Genomic DNA, 19,713 nt, shown 5'->3' on the forward strand with positions numbered 1-19,713 from the left:
CTTATATTTCCTTACACTTAAGTATTATTATCCTTACACTTAATACGTCCTTTACACAAGTATCGCATTATTACTTACTCACTATTATTACTGACTCACTATTTACTCAATAGTATTATCCTATTTTATCGTATCTTATAACAAGGACTATTATGCATTGAGTATTTTTACATTTAATATTTTGGGTGCCTTTTATTCCAGAGTCTACTTACATACTAAAGTTACATTTTCATTCCAGGGTCTTTCAATTGTAACGTAGTTTTTCTTTCTCTTTTACAGTATATCAATATTTGTACACGATAAGCAGGAGCCTCTGTGCTGTTAATAAAGTTGTTAAGAACAAAAAAACAGAAATCCTCCGGGCGCCAACGGAAGTCATGTTGTGACCACGTGACTTCTCATTCCGCTTGTCATTGGCGGAAGCTTCCTGCGTGAGTTTCCCGCGAACCCGGCCCCGTGTATCCTGGGTGAAGTGGTGCAGGAGTGCGAGGACACGGTGCTAAGGTTCTTCTCTCTGCACTCACATAACAAACCTGCAGATTCGCAAACATGGCGAAGCAAAGCTCTCTGTTCAGCTTCTTCGCCAAGTCTCCGCCGCCGGCCTCCAAGCCCAAGCCGAAGCCCAGTCCCTCTCCGACCGAGGCGGACCTGCCCTCCTCGGTGAAGAAGTCCAGCTCGTCCCCGAAAGAGCAAGCGGGACAACAACAACAACAACAACAACAACAACAACAACAACAACAACAACAACAACAAGCCAAGAGCCACCGAGTGAAACCCAAGAGTGAGTCCAGGGCTGTGAAAGGTGGATTCAAGAAGCTGTTCGGAGACAAGGCCGCTGCAGATAAAGAAAGGTGAGGTGATGATATCCGGCGCGGTGTAATTGCTGGAACCACGTTTATCCCCGTTTGGCCTCTTCGTGGAGAAGAGCGTCTGCAAAAAGCAGGAAATACTTAAAAACTGTTTCTGCAAATGTGAAACTAGTCATTTAAAAAGCGAAGGATATCCTTCTGTTCATTTCATGCATTCAATGAGCCTGACACCAGCACAGTGACATGATTAAACACCGGACAAAGAAGTTTCCACTGTTTAATTCACTGCTAATCTAATGTTACCACGTGGATTACAGATGATTACCAGTGGCTGCAGACAGCAGCCATCACTCCATGTGCTGGTTTGGTGATAGTTAGTTGTGGTACTTGAGTTTCATCATGGACATTTGCTCGCTGCTTAAATAACAAATGATTCATACTTTGGCTCCACATCCACGAGATGACATGTTGCGTTTCCAATCAGTAAAGAAAAGGAAATCACAACATAATAGAATGAGCCTGGTGGCAACATTCATACTAAGAGTTATTCTCATAGTTGAATTACAGCAGCAGTAAAAACATGTCACTTATTTATCACTTTGGATTGTGGCATTCATTTGAAGCAAAATTAAGAATAGTGTTATGATGTTATACGATGTGTTTTACGATGTTTTGTTCCAGTTTTATTCATTCCATTTGGGTTCCTGCCTTGTAACCTAAACTATACTTTTAAGATTATCATTAGTGAACTTCAACTGTTGCACAGATGTAAAATTATGGGCATTTTTATCTATAACTATTTCCAAAAATGCATTAATATGCACAGGAAGATGTGCAGTTACCCTTTCACTTAGACCTGGATCATTGGGGGCGCTAATACATTCTTTCCTTGCCTTTTGATTGTCTTTCCTCCAGCAGCTCCACATGCACGTTCAGTGCTGGTGCCCTCGTGTGGGCGAAATTGGAGGGACACCCTTGGTGGCCATGCATGGTGGTACCCCAACCTCTGACTGGTCAGCAGATGAGAGGCCGCGGCCGAGCACAACGCATTCACGTCCATTTCTTCGATGAACCTCCCACCAGAGGATGGGTCAGCACCAAATATATCAGAGCGTATCAAGGTTGGCAACAATTACTCCTGTAATGATGACACTAAAAATCTAATTTATGAATTATTTTATGTCATGTCCTCCATGAAGCAAACTTCCTGGCTGTTTTGTCCCTGTTGAGTGATGACTCTGTTCTCTGTTGTTTCAGGCTCTGACAGCAGTGACGCCAAAACCGGCGGGGTGTTCTTCAGCTGCAAGCCTGAGATCCAACATGCGATGGAACTTGCTGACGGAGTCATGTTCGACAGCCCTGAAAAAAGAATCCAGATGCCGCTCTGCACAGACCCATCTGATGATGAAGATGAGTATGAAGAAGAGATGGAGGTAACATTGATTTAACAGTCAGTTGGCATGCTGTGAAAATCTTACGGTGTATCAAAAATATTTAATTTAATTATATTTCATTTAATTCTATTCCAATTTTTGTCTATAGCGTTTAATCCTAACATTACTGTAGGCACTGTAACACATAACTTCTCATAGTTCATGTTGAGTCTAATCATGCCAACAATGTGTCGTTATCTATGTTTTGTCAGGTCGACAAATCAACTCTCTCTGATGAAGAGCTCAGCGATGAGGATGACCAGGAACACGAGGAAGAGAAGTCATCCAAAGTCGGTCGCCGTTCATCCCGGGCTTCGACAGAAAAGAGCAACAAGGCCAAGCGGCGTCGCATCATTGTCGCCTCAGACAGTGACGACTCGGGTGAGGAATTCAAACCGGAAAAGGCTGTTTCCAGCAGTGAGGATGAAGTGGAAGAAGGAACAGTGAGTAGTGAAGAGGAGGAAGAGGAGAGCATGGATGAGTCCGTGGTAGAAAGCCCCATCAAGCCTGCGAAGCGCAAACGTCCTGAAGAAAAGTCGGCTGGTGCAAAACCCAAAGTGGCGACTACCCCATCTGCTGCGCCGAAACGAGCTCCAGCAGCGGTCGCCGCGGACACAAAGTCCCGCTTGTCCGCCTTCTCGGCCCCCGACAGCTTCGACAGCCAAGCAAACGGTTCCGGCGGCGGTGGAGCAGCGACAGTCTGGGACCACGACAACCTGGAATGGTTGCAGGAAGGACGGAGGAAAGACAAGCAAAGGAGGCGAGACTCCGAGGAGGACTACGATCCCACCACCCTGTACGTGCCCGAAGACTTTCTGAACAGAACCTCTCCGGGCATGCGTCGGTGGTGGCAGATCAAATCCGAGATGTTTGATACGGTCATCTTCTACAAAGTGGGCAAGTTTTATGAGCTCTACCACGTGGACGCCGTGATCGGAGTCAACGAGTTGGGTCTGACCTTCATGAAGGGGAACTGGGCGCACTCGGGTTTTCCGGAGATCGGCTTTGGCCGTTTCTCGGACGTGCTGGTCCAGAACGGCTACAAGGTGGCTCGGGTGGAGCAGACAGAGACCCCGGATATGATGGAAACTCGCTGTAAGACCATGTTCAAGCCCACAAAGTTTGACCGCGTTGTGAGAAGAGAGGTGTGCCGGATTATCACTCGCGGAACCCAAACCTACAGTGTGTTGGACGGCGCCCCCTCGGAGAGTCAGAGCAAGTTCCTGCTGAGTGTCAAGGAGAAGGCAGAAGAGGACAGCTCGGGTCAATGTCGCACCTATGGAGTCTGCTTTGTAGACACGTCTGTGGGTTACTTTCACGTGGGTCAGTTCCCAGACGATCGTCACTGCTCACGCCTGCGCACCCTGATAGCCCACTTTGCACCAGTTGAGGTGCTCTTCGAAAGGGGGAACCCGTCCGCTGAAACACGCAAAATACTGAAGGCCTCTCTGTCCTCTGCTCTGCAGGAAGGGCTTAACGCAGGAACACAGTTCTGGGATGCACAGAAGACTCTTAAAACTCTATCAGAAGAAGACTACTTCAAAGATACCACCGGCAAGGAGGAGAAGGCTGGAAACCATTTCCTGCCTCCTCTTTTGAAAAAGATGACCTCTGAGAGTGATTCACTGGGCCTGACTCCTAAAGAGGGCTACGAGCTGGCTCTGTCTGCACTGGGTGGATGCGTTTTCTACCTGAAGAAATGTCTGGTAGATATGGAGCTGCTCTCCATGGCCAACTTTGAAGAATACGTGCCTGTCGACGTTGAGCTGGAGAAAGCTGCCGGACCCGCCAGTTTCTTTGCCCAGACTCGTCAGCGAATGGTCCTCGATGGGGTGACGCTGGCAAACTTGGAAATCTTTCAGAATGGGTCAGGAGGAACCGAGGGGACGCTACTGGAACGTTTGGACACATGCGCTACCCCGTTTGGCAAGAGGCTGCTGAAGCAGTGGCTCTGTGCTCCGCTGTGTAACCCCAAATCCGTGAAGGACAGACTGGATGCCGTTGAGGACCTGATGGGAGCTCAGGCCCAGGCTACTGAGGTCTCAGACCTGCTGAAGAAACTCCCAGACCTGGAGCGTCTCCTGAGCAAAATCCACAGCATCGGAACTCCTCTGAAGGGCCAGGACCACCCTGACAGCAGAGCGGTTCTCTACGAGGAGGTCACCTACAGCAAACGCAAGATAACAGACTTCCTCTCTGCACTGGAAGGTTTCAAAACCATGCAGGAAATCATTTCTATCCTTGCTCTCATGAAGGGAGAATTCCGCTCCTCGCTGCTCCGTCAAATCGTCAGCCTGAAAGGTGAGAACGACGGCCTCTTCCCCGACCTCTCTGCCGAACTCCGGCGCTGGGAGACGGCTTTCGACCACCAGAAAGCCCGCACCACCGGTATCATAAGCCCAAAACTTGGCTTTGACCCGGAGTACGACCAGTCCCTGACCGGGGTCAAGAACTGTGAACGGGAGCTGCTGGATTACCTGGACAGACAAAAGAAGAGGCTCGGATGTAAAAACATGTCCTACTGGGGAACGGGAAGGAACCGCTTCCAGATGGAGGTGCCCGACAGCTTCTCCGATCGGAACATTCCAGAAGAGTATGAGGTGAAGTCCACAAAGAAAGGCTGGAAGCGCTACGTGACAAAGGAGACTGAGGAGATGTTTTCAGAGCTGCAAGGATTCGAGGAGAAGAGAGACGCTGCCTTGAAAGACTGCATGAGGAGGCTCTTCTTCAACTTTGACAAAGACTACAGAGATTGGAAGACTGGTGTTGAGTGCATGGCAGTGCTTGGTAATTATCTTTTTTTTTTTTTATTTAACAGCATGCGTAAGTCAAATTGTTGTTTTTATATTATTCTAGCCCAGAACAAAGACTTCCTCTTCACATCTACTTAGTTATATTGTATGTTTATCTTTCTTACATCCTAACAGTTTCAGTGGAAAAAACAGCAGGTGTCTGCTCTTAATACATTTACTGCAGCTGTTACCAACATATCTCCATATTGGTGCAACATCCTGAATATAATGTTTCAACAGTCTGAGTGCTTGTTGAAAACCTTTCTCTCATTAGCTGAAAACTGGACTAAGTTGGATAGTAGAGGCCCATCTGATGAGGCTGAAATCCATATTATGTCAATAATTCTCAATATGCAGTCGTCAAACTTTAATGACAATTGTATTTTTTTTTTCTTCTTAGTTTAACCTTAAACCATATTATAAATAAAAAGACAAATGCACGGAAAGGTAAAACCTGAAATAACACAAATAACAGTCATAGACATGAATTTACATCTTCTCAGCATCTTTTATTCTGCTAAACTTGAGTTTTCATGTTTTATTTAATGTAGTTTTAACAGAGCTGAGACAAAATCAAGATGGTATTCCGTTTGAAAAGAAGTCCGAGCCTTAATCCTCTTAACCTTGACTACCACTTAATTGTCTTGTCTTTTTTCCTAGATGTTCTGCTGGCCCTGTCACGCTACAGTCAGGATGGAGACGGACCGATGACCAGGCCGCAGCTGGTTCTCCCTGAGGGTAACAACCAGGTGGCGCCCTTTGTGGACATCGTCGGATCCCGCCACCCGTGTGTCACCAAGACCTTCTTTGGTGACGACTTCATTCCAAATGACATCTTTATCGGCAGCGACGACACAGACGAGGAGAGAAGCCCCGCGCTGTGTGTCCTGGTCACGGGACCAAACATGGGTGGAAAGTCCACTCTCATGAGACAGGTGGGTCCTTTATGGACACGTGTACAGAAAGAGATAATGACGTGGACAGTGCAGGTCTATGAGAAGTCTCTGTTGGTCCATGTTCTCATGCCGCTCTGCTCTCTGTGTACAGTGTGGGCTTGTGATCATCCTGGCTCAGCTGGGCTGCTACGTCCCTGCTGAGAGCCTGCGCTTCACACCCGTCGACAGAGTCTTCACCAGACTGGGAGCCTCTGATAACATTATGGCTGGTAACGTCACACATTGTTGTTATGAATACAATGTGTCCATATTCAGGAGTCACCTTGCCCAGCAACAAAGTTACAGTTGGACAGGAGGAGAAGGTTTTAATGCCTTTTGGGGCTTTTAGCCTGATGTTTAAGCATCGCAAATCTTGTCACTTTCTGGCACAAGTACCTCTGAGAAACTGTTCATCGCTGAGTCACAATGCATCCTGGGATAGGTTGGCCCAAGAAGGATCCTCCCGCTGGAGCCTTTGTTTCTTTGGGATGAAAGGACGCATTTGGACGAGCCTCTGAAATGAGACAATCGAGTAGTGGGCTGTGACGCAGTCAGTCTTCAAATGCAGCCACTGAAGGATGAAGCTCCTGAATTGAGACTCAGCTTTTATTTATTGATCTGAGCTTCCTCCTCATGTGTTTGACTTGTATTGTCCAATCTGTCTTTTCTACGTAGGAGAGAGCACCTTCTTTGTGGAGTTAAGTGAGACTGCCAGCATCCTGCACCATGCCACCAAGCATTCCCTCGTGCTCCTGGATGAATTAGGTATTATTAATAATATGGGTCCTTCATGCGCTTTCTCTTCAGAACTTTTCAGTCCCTGTGGTGGTGTGTTTGTTTGGTGTGATCATTCAGTGGTGACCTATTTGCAGGAAGGGGCACAGCCACATATGATGGCACAGCGATTGCCAGTGCTGTCGTGAATGAACTCGCTGAGAAGATCTGCTGTCGCACCCTCTTCTCCACACATTACCACTCCCTGGTGGAGGATTACACCAACAACCCTGCTGTGCGGTTGGGCCACATGGTGAGTACTGCCACGCAAAAACAAGCAATATACAGCAACGACAACAGGCGTGCCTAAAATTATGATCCAGGGAAATATATGACCATGTTGTGGGGCAGTTTAAATGTGCTCTCCCCTGATTTGTCCCTTTTTCAGGCGTGCATGGTGGAGAATGAATGTGAGGATCCAAGTCAGGAAACCATCACATTCCTCTACAAGTTCATCGGCGGTGCTTGTCCCAAGAGTTACGGCTTCAACGCTGCTCGACTTGCAAACCTCCCAGAGGAGGTCATCCAGTCAGGACACAGGAAGGCCAGAGAGTTTGAGAAGGGCACCCTGAGCCTCAGACTGTTCAAGTATGTGTTCATATTACAAATTTCTGTACTGTTACTGCAGTAACACTTTGATTTGAACTTAGTGTCTGTAACTGTATGACAAAGTATTTGTCATATTCAAACTAAATTTAGATTTAGACCACCTGTTGTAAATGGGCTATTTATTTGGCCTGTGTTAATGCTGGTTGCAACTATTTTTTCCTGTTTATTTTAATGTTAATATTACACTTAATATAGCAACATATATAATTAAAAGTTCGGTCAAGTGAGAATCTGTATGTAGAACCCTAAACTGAAGAATTGGTTGTGGTGCATCTGATGAGAAACATTTTAGATATACGTTCAACATACAGAGAGATTCTGGTTTTAGTGAAGTCGTAAGGAAATTAGCTGCAATGAGAACCGATGCTGGCTGGAGTTCCACTGACCCTGGATGAAACAATCTGACTGATTCTGAACAAACTACAAAACCCCTTTGAATATCCTTGCAGTCGACCCCTACCAAACATTTTCTCCTCCACAGGAGGCAACTTCCTCAAACTCTGTATTTTTCTTTAGAAAACTGTTACTTGGACAGTCCTGATACTTGTGATAATGTAGAGCCGATGAACCAAAAGATCACTATTATTTGTGAACCCTGTACCAAAGTATATTTAAAAAATATGCTCCAGATTCCTCATTTTAACACAGGCCACAGCCTGATCTCCTGATATTTATATATGTATCCTAAAATTACAATTTCATTATCGCAATGTCTATTTTAGTTTTTCTTCATTGTGGCCTGAATATTCTGTCAAAGTATCTCGGACCAAAGTATTGTTCTGATTTCCTCTCCCCTTCTCTCTTGCAGGAAGCTCTGCCAGTTCGCTGAAGATGCCACTAAGGGCGGCACACACTTTAATTCACTTGTTCAGATGCTCAACAGCATGTAGTTTGTTTAAAAACAACAACATTGTTTCTGGATCATTTGTTTAGTCAGCACTTGAAAAAACACTACTGTAATGATCTAATAAAGTTTATTTTTAAAAAAGACAATGTTTCATCTAGGAAATTAAACCCCTTTAATTCACGCTAGCGCCTACATAACGGTTATTGAATACTTCACAATATATTAAGTCTAGATGTTATGATACATGCATACATTTCAGTCTGTATGAGAACCCACAATCACCAGTACACATGAATGAGAGGTGGGGGGGGGGTGGTGCTGGGGGAAATGAAACCATATAGTGCTGTATATAGGTACTTGTCTCAGCTTCAGTAGAGTAAAAGCATTTTCAATTCTCCAGTAACGTTGTCAAATGAGGAACAAACACGTCAGGGTTTGTTGTGCTTTTACAAGACTTGTCGGCTTATTTTTTCTGAGCCCTAAATGTAAAAAATAAAATCTGTCATTAAAGAAATTGTACATCTTGGCCTTGTAGCAGCATGTGTGGCTGTTCATTGACTAATACAGACCTTATAGATTTTGCAATCTACCAAACTGATTAATCAATATACCGTGGGTACAATCATACAAATGTCACAACAGATGCACAATACCTGGACCCCAGCCAGCTGATCAGCCATGTCATAGCAGATGAGTGTTGGATTTTAATATTAAATAAAAAAGGCAATATCTAGTTTATAAACTAAATTCCTAAACTCTTAAAACGACTGCAGGCTTGAGAAACAATGCTGGAATTTGCATGACAAACAGAAAATATGCATAGATTATGTAAAACAGACGTAACTGTTCAGCTCGCTAACAGACAACGCTCATCAACAAGTCCTGTGAAAGCACATTGCAGCTTCTATTTTACTGTATTGCAAAATGTAAGTGAGTCAACGTTGCTGGAGAACAGGTTTAGTGTTTTCCTCTGATCTCTTTCATAGAAAGAAGTTAGATACCGCGACATGAGTATAATTACAGCAATTCTAGGGTATAACAACAAAAATTTAAACACATTTAATAAAATAAAGACATTCAAGTACAGTAAGATTTTTGCATGAAAATACAAAACTACACAAAAGGCATTAAAATCAAAATCTCAACAGTTGTCTTGAAGGGGGGGGGGGGAGAAAAAGCTGAAGTGCTAGGTCATTTTTCCCATACGTATCGTACGAGCACGTCGGTTGCCCAGTGATGGAAGCATTGCTGTGTTTTGGAGAATTCGCCTCCTCATGAGAAAAGTTGTGCCTCCCCTGACTGTACATGACTGCAGGACCTCGTTCCTCCACTTCTTCAGTAGCAGGTGAGCCTGTGGCTTTTTGTCCATCTCATCAGTTTCACTTAACTTGACTGAACCAACACAACCACAAACCCTGAGTCAGCTGCTCTTCTGCTCGGTCCCAGTGAAGTCTTTTTTTTTTGTAAAATAATTGAGGAGGAAAAAAGGTGAGGCATCCATCAGACTTTAGGTTTTTCCTCTAAATGTCTGGTTTTAGCATATTGGCGTAGAGTCTTTATTTTTTTTAAGTCACTGTTTATGCTCTGTCAAAGTGAATCTGTACTTTAGATTGGATTTCGTCCTCCGCCGCACAACGTAAAGTGTCTTGTGTCCGTTACTGCTGGAGCGAAGGGGGCTTTAGCTCTGGAGCTCAGTTGTGCTGCAGTGTATTGGACTCTATAGGAGGAGCTGAGTCATACAGTGTGTCCGTGTCGTGAGTCGGCTCTCCGGCTAATGTGCATGGATTTGACAGCGTGCCTGCACCACAGTCACAGAAGAATCTGGAGGTGGAGATGAAAGAAGGAGAAGAAATCTCATTAGTTAAACTCCATGGAGCTAAACAGAAGACAACACAGTTGATATAGTATCTATTTGCATGTATTAACTCTGTACAATAATATAATATAATGTTTGGGGGCTGATTGATAAACAGATAATCCTTTGCAAACGCTATTTCTTGTTTTACTAATAAAAGGTGTACATGAACTAATGTTTCAAAATTTGCATTAATGCACTTACAGCAAGAAGAAAACAGTGAATTACAAAATTCGAACTGCCTTATTTGGTATTTTAGTTGCCGGGATACATTCTTTTAAATTTAAGTGGGTTGTGCATGTTTTAATTGTCCCTGGTTTTGTTTTAGGTCTGTCGTTCATATTCTATGTTTTCTTTCCTCTACACTCTTAATGAATAATTTATTAGCTCACATAATCTGTTGGTAAATAAAACTGTCTTCATCTCCATTGTATTTGATTGACAGCATTTAACTTTCATCGAATTAATGTTTTTGGGTGATTTGAGTAAATTTCCCTTTTAAGCCCCTTTGGCTGTCTTCAGCAGTTAAACATGGACAGAAGATGCCTTCTCTGCTGATCAGCTGCTATGAGCTCATGCACAGAAACGTGTGCAAAACATTTTATGTTTACACAAGATTATTTGTTATTGCCTGAACCTCTCACTGTCTCTAATTGTTACTGTTTATGATGTGATGATCAAACCTGCTCTTCTGACACTCATGATCGATCCCTTTCTAAACCCTGTTAGATCACACCCATCAAGGATGGAAACACTAATTTGGTTTTATGCAGGTGTAAGAGTAAGGTCAGGGTTTCATTTGGTCGCTCCGTGGTCACAAAACAAACTAACATTTGAAGAACTATGGGAAAGTGAAACTGACCTATCGTGTCGGATGAACTCCACGTCGTGTCCTTGGTGACACTTCTTGATGCAGTTCACGCAGATGGCGTTGCGGTCTGTGGTGTTACAGGTGTGACACCTGTGGGAACCAGAAGCGTGTTTGTTAACTTTCACACAAAATATGAAACAGCATATTCTACTAAATACAAACATACATTACCTGTAAAAATCATGCATTGGGTAGCTGGTGTAACTTGAAATCTTGTACAGGCACTGACCTCTGCTAACAGCCTTTTCAATTGCATCTTGATTGTTCATTATTTTATTATCTGGAGGACAGAAAGCAGAAATTAATGAAGTTCATGCGACTTGCATTTGAAGATTTGTCAAGACAAAGTGTTAAAATCTTTCTGAGATGAAACGCTACCTTTCATCGTAACGTTGACACCAGATGCAAGAAACAATCCCCCGAAGCGATTGTTGAAGATCTGGTTGCCCTCTAGGGTCGCTGTCGCATGATTGGTGATCTCAATACCTGCCATTAAAAAAAACACAAAGCACACATTCCATATTACAGTGAACTGCTTGCTTACACTGACATATTTTAATATTGAGAATCAGAGACCTAATCACAAATGTACATAATGACAGCTCGTGCACAGGTTTTACTCACCTGCAGCAAAACCGTCAAAAATTCTGTTTTTCCGCAGGACCGGGTGGCTGTTGGTGCTAATGAGGACTCCTGCTTGGGCATTTCTGAAGATGTCGTTTTCCTCTAGCAAACCTTAAAAAATAGACAATGACAAAGTCAATTAAAGAAACTGCTTACATGAAACTATAAAAAAAAAGACAAATTGAAAATTATTTGCGACGCTGTACTGGCTCTGGCAAAATGAAATCCAGACGTCCCCCTTCTGACCTTTATTTTCGGAAAACCAATTGATGAGTTACCTCTTCCTCCATTGAATATACAGATCCCACCATCTCTCCCGTCGTGGATCTTATTTCTCCGCAGAGTGGGGTTACTGTCCGTCTTGATCCACACTCCAGCCATGGCATTGTCAAAGATCTCATTGTCCTCGATAAAGCCCAGGCCTGAAATGCACATTTGTATTTTGTCATAAGAGAAACAGAGAAGAGGAACATTGCCATGAAAGTCAAACAGCTGATTAACAAGAACCGGTTCTTGGTATCTCACCTGAGTTGTACACCAAAATGCCTCCATTCTGCCCTCCCCAGATCTTGTTCCGCCTGATCTTGGGATTGCTGCCAGTCCTGTCAAAGTAAAAAAGAAAGGACACACAAGGGAGAGTTGATCCACTGCTTCACCAATGCTACATGCAATTCCTTCCTGGAACAGCTGACACCACCACGACAGTCATCGCATCAAAACAACAGCTTTTGTATCACTTTTGATTTCCAACACACCTAATTTGAACTCCAGAGTACATGTGATTGTAGATATCATTGTCCTCCAGCACCCCATGGCCATTGTCATAGAAGTAGACCCCAACCTGTTTCAATGAAAAAAACATTATTATAAAATGCATTTTATAAATGTGTGTCAATATGATAGATATATCCACATAAGATCACTGATATTTAGTAAATAAATGAGAGAATGACAAAAGTGTTGGTGTAACTTCATCACATCAGGAAACACCAATCATCTCATCGAGTCGGTGCATCGGCTTTTTCTGGTTCGTGACTTTACATTTATTCCTCAACATTGAACTTGTCACTGTCGTGTAGTCTTACCTGCTTCCCACTGTGTATCCTGTTCCTCCTCAGTACTGGCGTGCTGCCTGTTGTCACCCACACTCCTGCCAGCGTGTTGCTGTACACCTCATTCTCCTCGATAACTCCTTGTCCTTTTTCATGCTGCGTGATACACAACAACCCATACATTAGTGCTGTTTCCAACTGATAGCATAAAAAGCTAAAGAAGGTGAAAAGATTCCAAAATGTAACACTACTCCATATATTTTTATAAACTTCATGGGTTTAATGGCAACGGGTGTTTTGAAAATATTTACCACGTAAATGCCGCCATGTTGGCCATCATGGATCTTGTTGTGTCTGACAATTGGGCAGCTGTTTGTCCTGATCTGGATTCCTGCTAGGGCGTTACCGTAGATATCGTTTCCTTCGATGAGGCCTCGGCCATCACCAAAAATGTAGACGCCACCTTGATTGCCATTAAAAATGGCATTGCCCCTATTTGGACGAAAACAAGACATTTCAGGACATGAACCAATGACTTATTCTATACCATTTAGATAATACTTTCAGTTTCATATTTGAGCTTTGAAATCAGGACCACACTGACCTTATTGTGGGGTCACTGTTAGACGTGATCCACACCCCCGCAAAGTTATTTGCATAGATCTTGTTTTCGATGAACTGGCCACGTCCCTTTTCGTGCACGTAGATGCCCCCCGTCTGACCATGATGGATCTCGCAGCGAACCACCGTTGGATTGGCGTAGGCCTTTACCTCAAAGCCGGCTATACGGTTCCTATGGATGTTACAGCTCTCAAAATAACCCTGGAAATGGAAAATGGAGAAATACTAAATACTGTGTCCAGGATTAAGAATGTTGTGTAACCAACATACAATTCTAATAATAATTCAACTATATACACTGCAAACACTAATTATACTTGCAGGTCTTCACACATTGATATTCATATGAGAGGAGCTATGGCATTGCAGTGACACCGTAATTAGTGCAGTTCTTCAAAACTGCTGTTATTGTGAAGCAGTCAAGACAAACAACTGCAGCTGTCAGCTAACATTATTATTTTTTTCAACCAACCCTAGTAAACTGTATCTTACCATGCCGTGGTCGAATGTAAAAACACCCACGTCCCTGCCGTGGTGGATGTGATTCCTTCTGATAATTGGATTGCCATGGTTTTTCACCCAGATCCCAGCCAGAGCGTTGTTGGAGATCTCGTTGTCTTCATATATTCCCTGAAATATTGACAATGTTGTGTGATTAAAGCTATTTGGAACATTTTTTTTTTTTTTTTTTTAAATAATATTATTATCACCCTTGTTTATTGTACGTGACATGGATGAACGTGTTTGTGTTACCTGTGCATGGTCGGTGATATAAAGCCCGACATTTTCACAGTCACTGATGTTGCAGTGCTTGATCGTGGGACAAGCACCTTGGCCGCTGACACAGACTGCTGAACCCACTGAAACGAGCAGGATAGATTTAATTATTAGCACAACATAAAATCCAGCAGTTACGACAACAGATTCATTAAGATCATTACCTGTGCACGTGCTGCGTATGATGCAGTGGTCGATGATGGGGCTGCAGTTGACTGTAATCTCCAAGCAGTGATGTGCATTGTGGTGCTGGGCGGATTTATCATCAGGATTAAACTGCAGTGGACACAATAAATGTTAGCAACAACACCTGACATACTGGGTGAGCGTGCATGTTAACTTCTAAAAGTCATCTCACCCTAATGGTCATGTAGCCAACGTAAGCATCCTCTGAGCCTTCCATGAATACAAACGTGGAGTCTCTGGTGTTCTCAATGATGACCTTCTCTGCTACTTTTCCAGGAGCTGCAGAATGTTCATAGAAGTTAAAGTCGACACACGACTTAATGAATACACAATAAAGTGGTAATCGTGACTTTTGACACACACATACCTGCTCCAATCATTGTGATAGGCGACTCGATGTAGATCCACTCGTCTGTGTAAATACCAGAGTGGACAAATATGAGGCCGTCAAAGTGAGGCTCCTGACCCCCTCCGAGAGCGTCCTCGATGGTGTCATAATACTGGAGAAACATCCCAAGTTAGGTCAATGACAGGAGCATTTAAACAGGGGGAAGAATAAAACAAATTAAGAAGTTGAAAAAAAGTTCACTTACAAACATGTTATCTCTCCCTTTGTATCTGGCAGGATTACTGTAGAAGTGTTCTGCAAAGCCTGGTTTAACATGTGCTCCTTTATACTGTAAAAAAAACAGTCACACTATCAATCTACTATCACATTTTTAAGAAACAAATTATTCACTATGAAATAATTAAGACAAACACATTTCACTGGCATTGAACTAGATGGAGAGAAACAAGTCCTTACGAAAAAACGAATTGTCTAGGGAAAACAATCCTGAAAGGTCAATATAACATTAAAAAACGATTTAAACACCATCACGCTCACTGAAAGTCACCATCATAGCTTATGGCATTACCCTTTCACATGACATTAGCTGTCTGTACAGGGGAGGATTTAACGTCGCACAGATGGAAACTGTAAAGTCAGTGATACTACATACTGCATATCGACAATAAAAGCTAGAATAAGAAGAGAAATGCTCTGTTCCAACAGCTGTGACAGTGTGTCATTCGCTTCATGGTCAAATATGAAATCTGGTGGTTCTTTTTAGGATGGTGACAGATTTTTTGGGGGGACAAAAAAAGGGAAGAATATATCAAGCAAGATTTTTAAATGATCAGCAGTAAACCACTGAGCCCAGAGGAGGTTCCGTACCAGCTGCTGAAAACTTTCCTTCCACGGGTTTGGCTGCTCATACTCTTCTGGGTTTATCTGGTAGAACTTCCCTGCCTCAGGGTGCATCATGGGTCGTGTGTATTCAAAAACTTCCATGTAAAGCCTCTTCCTGAAACATGAAGGAAGAATGAAGGTTAACAGCGTCCTCCTCTCTTTTGTGGCAGCTACTCTTTGTCTCCAGACTCAGACTGAGAAAAACATTGTTGTTTGTGATTGCAAATGAGATGCACAACCCAAACAAAGGCATATTGAAAATACTATTATTATACCATAATTAGTTGAACAAGTATCTATGTATATGGAAATCTTGCCTGAAGAATATTTTAACTAAATACTGAATATTCGTAAGATACCAAACTTAAAGCTGCTGTCCACCCATTTACTAAATAAACATAAAAGGCACAAAATAACTAACACAAGGTGATAAGGAGAAAGTCTACAGATTTCTCACCATAGGATGGGGTCATTGGCCAGCTCACTGAAGCGTTTGCACACACATGCGGCACGGCACAAGTCCTGCTCCAACAAGTACGAGAAGATCTTTAGCACCACCTCGTCCGGAAGCTTCTCCTGCAAGTACTGCTCTGCTGGAGCTGCTGGGAGGAGGATGACCACAGAATCAGAATAAAATATTTAAAAAGAACATCGTTTTGGGTGAGGTTAGACAGCTGCAGGACATATATGATCACGATAACAGTAGCAACATTTTTCTGCAGAGAAGATGAACTCTAAAATCTGAGAAAGGACATCAAATTGAAATTCGATATGGAGGTCTCTTCGATCTTAAGAGAAATCATGAGGAGCAACCATGAGCACAGCAGGAGAGACTAATGTCTTGACCGTGTACTCTGACATCTCAAAACCATTAAGTGCAAAGCCAAAAGCAAATAGCATACAATGGTTGCTTTGGCCAGCACTACACAGTATGAGAAAGACTCCAAATGCCACAAATAACATATCTATAATTTCCACTTTGTGAAACTCAAGCATCTGCTTCATGTCTTTACCAAAGAGCTTTTTAAAGAGGTGACCACACAAGAGGTTGATACCATAACCTACAAATCATATTGTATAAATAGGCTCTATGCAGTCCACAGACCTCTCATTATACAATTGAAAGTGAAACATTTATTCAGAGGAGAATTTGAAAACAGCGACTTGACCCTTTGTGTGATGCATTACAGCTCAATACTAGCGGAAAACATCTGGGACATACAGCACATTTTGCTCTGATAAATGAGACATCACAGTTCTCTCATTGTATAGAATGAGAAGGTATCCATAAACCTACTCCAATTACCCCCACAGTTATCCCTCAGAGCGGTTGGGAAATGCTATGATGAATGCACCTTTGCAGATGACACATTAAAAGTGCAGTTTCTTACCTGGTAATTCTGGACACTTTCCTGAAACTCTTGGACGCTTAGGTCGGTGTCCAAAGTTGTCTGTGGTTGAAGTGGAAGCACCCTGTGGATTAAAAATATATAAATATTGATTAGTGCTTTTTAACAAAATAAAAAAAGTCTACAATCCTTTCAGGGTGTCTGGTAAATGCACCTCCATGTTGGTCTTTGTCGGACACACAGTTCTCTTGGGAAGAGACTTTCTTCTAAGTTGGTAGGGACTGTTCTGAGCTCCTGGACCGGATTCTTCTGCAACCATATCTGCAGGAACGTCCTCATCTACAAATAGTGCAAAAGATAGAAAAAATGAATACAATTACAATGCTGTTAAAAAAACAAATGCAAAGGAATGAACAATGCCCAACAAAAGGGTAAACAAAGAAAGTTTTTTTGATGCATTTAGAAACATTTTCATCATGTAGTATTTCAGGAATGCTCATTAAGGAATTGAGTCATCTTTCAATAGCAAGCACTATGACTAAAAAATATTTAGTATTCACATGAGCGTGCCATAGTCTTTCCTACTTTAGAGCCCTGTTTCATGATCAGCTTCATCAACGATATTGGATATTTCATATAGTTTGTGGCAAGAAATTAAACATTCAACTAAAGCTTAACTATAGACATCTAAGCTTCAGCTTTATAACATCGGATGGCCCCTAATGATCAATAGATTGTAACAACAGATTAGCAAAGGGAATTGAAATAAAAGTTCTTAATCAAACCTATTAGAGAAAACCCAGGTGAAAAACAAAACAAGTTTTGTCCGTCGCTTGCTCTGTGTGCTACAGCTCGATTACAGATCCTATCAAGAGGGGAATCAATCATCAGAAAAACAAGCACAGCATAAACCCTGAACTAAACAAGACATCAACTTGGAAACCTATTCACCGTGGCATGATGAGTCGATAGATACCCCAGATGGGAGATGCAAACTCTGTCTGCTTGTTGCTCTGGTTGCAAGGTTGACTCTCCCCAGCTGCTGGGCAAGTAACCACTACAAACACTGGGTCTGGAACAAACCAGGCCAAATGCAACAACTTCTCTGAGAAATGTAATGATTCTCCCAACATGTTGGACTCAAACAAACATGTTTCATTTAGCAGCAAATATACACAGTTTTATGTGAAAGGGGACAAGGTGGTATCAACCTTCTGTTTTAATATCACACTGTCACTTATTGTATTTAAAGTCACATTAAAAAGACAACTGAGCCTTGCTATAAATATTTAGATTAAATGGATCACGACAAGAAGATGAACCCGAAAACCTATTAATTATTAGGATAAGGAAAACTGTCAATTTTCTTTAATCATGACTTTAGAGGTGTATCAAGGTTTTTATGCAAGTGTTTCCTGTTTACAATCATTTCTTATAAGTAACAAGTGAGAGGAAACCTTCTGCAGCTGATGCTAAGAGATCCAATATCACAACATGACACTAATCCACCTGACAACCTCAAATAAAGATTCAAGAACCAATCCCTAATGTTATTATTCACTTTAGCAAAGATCTCTCGCAGCGGTGATGGCAGCGATGATTTAAGAGCATCTCTAGTTCCAATGTTTACTTTGTAAAAATATGCAGTTCGTTTACATCACACTGCTGTCACACGGCGGCAATGGAGAAACCCCTCAAATGTGATGTGACCGAGTCGTCACAGAGATCTAACTACATATATCACTGACATAAACCCCTGCATTGACATTTCAACGTTGTAGATCAAATAAAAGTGGAGGTTTTTAACACAAGAGCGAAGGTAGCTAGCCACGAATGCTAATAATAACAGCTAACTCGCAGAGGCTAGCCCCAGTTAGCATGCTACGACAAGGGGCAAAACCACTGTTTGTGAATCCCTCTCTTGCGTTTGTCATTCGTGAACCGAGAGAACCGGGGTTAGCCGCTTGGTAGTTTTATCGCGAATGTAACGTGGACTGGCCAGACAAGCACATTCGGCTGCGGTGTGAGTCCGGACGAGGGGAAGAAAGGCCGTGTCGGGGCAAAAAAATCAAGCAAAACAAAGCGCGGCCTGAATGCTAGGTTCACGCACAAAAGCCTCGTTATTTCCTGGCTGCACGGCGACCCTCTGAGGCTGCGGGTAGCCCCCTACTGCTCCACCTCAACAACCAGCGTTGCAATAATGAACGCAGCACAGGTGAACACAGATACAATTTTAATAAGTGCAACCATTAAACACACAATTCAGAGCCGGGGGCTAGGTGTTTGACAAGCCGCCCGGCGAGGCTAGCTCACATCACCTCTTTCCTGGTGGTTCCTCTCCGGCTGCACCGGGCGCGGCCTCGACACTCGCCTGGGTCTTCTGCTAACGTTACTGGCTCTGACGGAGTTCATTTGGGGTGCTGTTAATCCTGAGGAAATGTCGAAGCCTTCCACGGCAGAAGAGGCGACGCCGAGCACATCGACTATGTGATTTTCGTCAATACTGCACGATCTGCCATGTTCTAGCCGCGGCTCCGGTGGAAGAGAAAACGCGTACGGCGGTGTGTTATTCGCGTTCCCCTGCACTGGTCTTACGTCTGGTCCCGTTCCACTGTAGCAGGAGGAGCCATAACACACAGGCACGGTCCGTCAGGCCTCGGTCACATCACATGGGAGGACCTCTCTCTCTCCGCCACCCGTCGCTTGCTCCCCGGTCAGGGCGGCCGATTCAACCGTGAGTTCACTGGTAGCACCGCCATGAGAGAATCTGCACTTTATTTTCTATTTACATACAGGAGAGGAGAGCAGATCAATGATGCAACGTACTTTTACTGCAACCAATTTATCTACGATTATGACTTAATTATGATTCATTATTACTCACTGTGACACCAAAATATCCAATAACACAGTGTATTTTAACATGGGTATAATTGAACCTTAACTCT

The 19,713-nt window shown here is 43.1% G+C and overlaps 2 protein-coding genes across 4 annotated transcripts; one reads left to right on the forward strand and one right to left on the reverse strand.

Moving 5' to 3' along the window:
- Positions 1–424: 424 nt before the first annotated feature.
- Positions 425–8,737, forward strand: msh6 (mutS homolog 6 (E. coli)). Of its 2 annotated transcripts, none has more exons than XM_053436135.1 (10): positions 425–851; positions 1,725–1,930; positions 2,067–2,242; positions 2,455–5,029; positions 5,695–5,969; positions 6,082–6,199; positions 6,645–6,734; positions 6,842–6,996; positions 7,132–7,331; positions 8,161–8,737. In XM_053436135.1, exons 1-10 carry the CDS (start codon positions 550–552, stop codon positions 8,240–8,242), a joined length of 4,179 nt encoding a protein of 1,392 aa, XP_053292110.1. In that variant the 5' UTR covers positions 425–549; the 3' UTR covers positions 8,243–8,737. The 2 variants fall into 2 exon arrangements, with proteins under 2 accessions (XP_053292110.1, XP_053292111.1); XM_053436136.1 differs by having other exon boundaries at positions 1,728–1,930.
- fbxo11a (F-box protein 11a) lies at positions 8,310–19,426 on the reverse strand. Of its 2 annotated transcripts, none has more exons than XM_053436138.1 (22): positions 19,084–19,426; positions 16,980–17,104; positions 16,808–16,889; positions 15,874–16,015; positions 15,402–15,531; positions 14,779–14,862; positions 14,553–14,685; positions 14,358–14,464; positions 14,164–14,275; positions 13,976–14,082; positions 13,715–13,852; positions 13,206–13,423; positions 12,913–13,093; positions 12,635–12,757; positions 12,305–12,390; positions 12,075–12,151; positions 11,828–11,971; positions 11,550–11,660; positions 11,304–11,411; positions 11,097–11,205; positions 10,917–11,015; positions 8,310–10,020 (listed from the first exon to the last, which is right to left on the reverse strand). In XM_053436138.1, the coding sequence occupies exons 1-22, from the start codon at positions 19,175–19,177 to the stop codon at positions 9,891–9,893; spliced, it is 2,640 nt and encodes an 879-aa protein (XP_053292113.1). In that variant the 5' UTR covers positions 19,178–19,426; the 3' UTR covers positions 8,310–9,890. The 2 variants fall into 2 exon arrangements, with proteins under 2 accessions (XP_053292113.1, XP_053292112.1); XM_053436137.1 differs by having other exon boundaries at positions 15,874–16,018; positions 19,084–19,425.
- Positions 19,427–19,713: the final 287 nt, after the last annotated feature.

This window comes from Pleuronectes platessa, chromosome 12 (assembly GCF_947347685.1).
Source record: "Pleuronectes platessa chromosome 12, fPlePla1.1, whole genome shotgun sequence".
In the NCBI taxonomy this organism is placed as follows: Eukaryota; Metazoa; Chordata; class Actinopteri; order Pleuronectiformes; family Pleuronectidae; genus Pleuronectes; species Pleuronectes platessa.

Excerpts from the sequence above, each read along its gene's own strand:
- fbxo11a (XM_053436137.1), bottom strand. The coding sequence starts at position 19,177 with ATGAACTCCGTCAGAGCCAGTAACGTTAGCAGAAGACCCAGGCGAGTG. Across the intron at positions 17,105-19,083 it reads GAGGAACCACCAGGAAAGAG|ATGAGGACGTTCCTGCAGAT; the intron begins GTGATGTGAGCT and ends CACTATTTGTAG. Across the intron at positions 11,661-11,827 it reads TATATTCAATGGAGGAAGAG|GTTTGCTAGAGGAAAACGAC; the intron begins GTAACTCATCAA and ends CTATTTTTTAAG.
- msh6 (XM_053436135.1), top strand. The coding sequence starts at position 550 with ATGGCGAAGCAAAGCTCTCTGTTCAGCTTCTTCGCCAAGTCTCCGCCG. Across the intron at positions 5,030-5,694 it reads TGAGTGCATGGCAGTGCTTG|ATGTTCTGCTGGCCCTGTCA; the intron begins GTAATTATCTTT and ends CTTTTTTCCTAG. Across the intron at positions 6,200-6,644 it reads CTCTGATAACATTATGGCTG|GAGAGAGCACCTTCTTTGTG; the intron begins GTAACGTCACAC and ends TTTTCTACGTAG.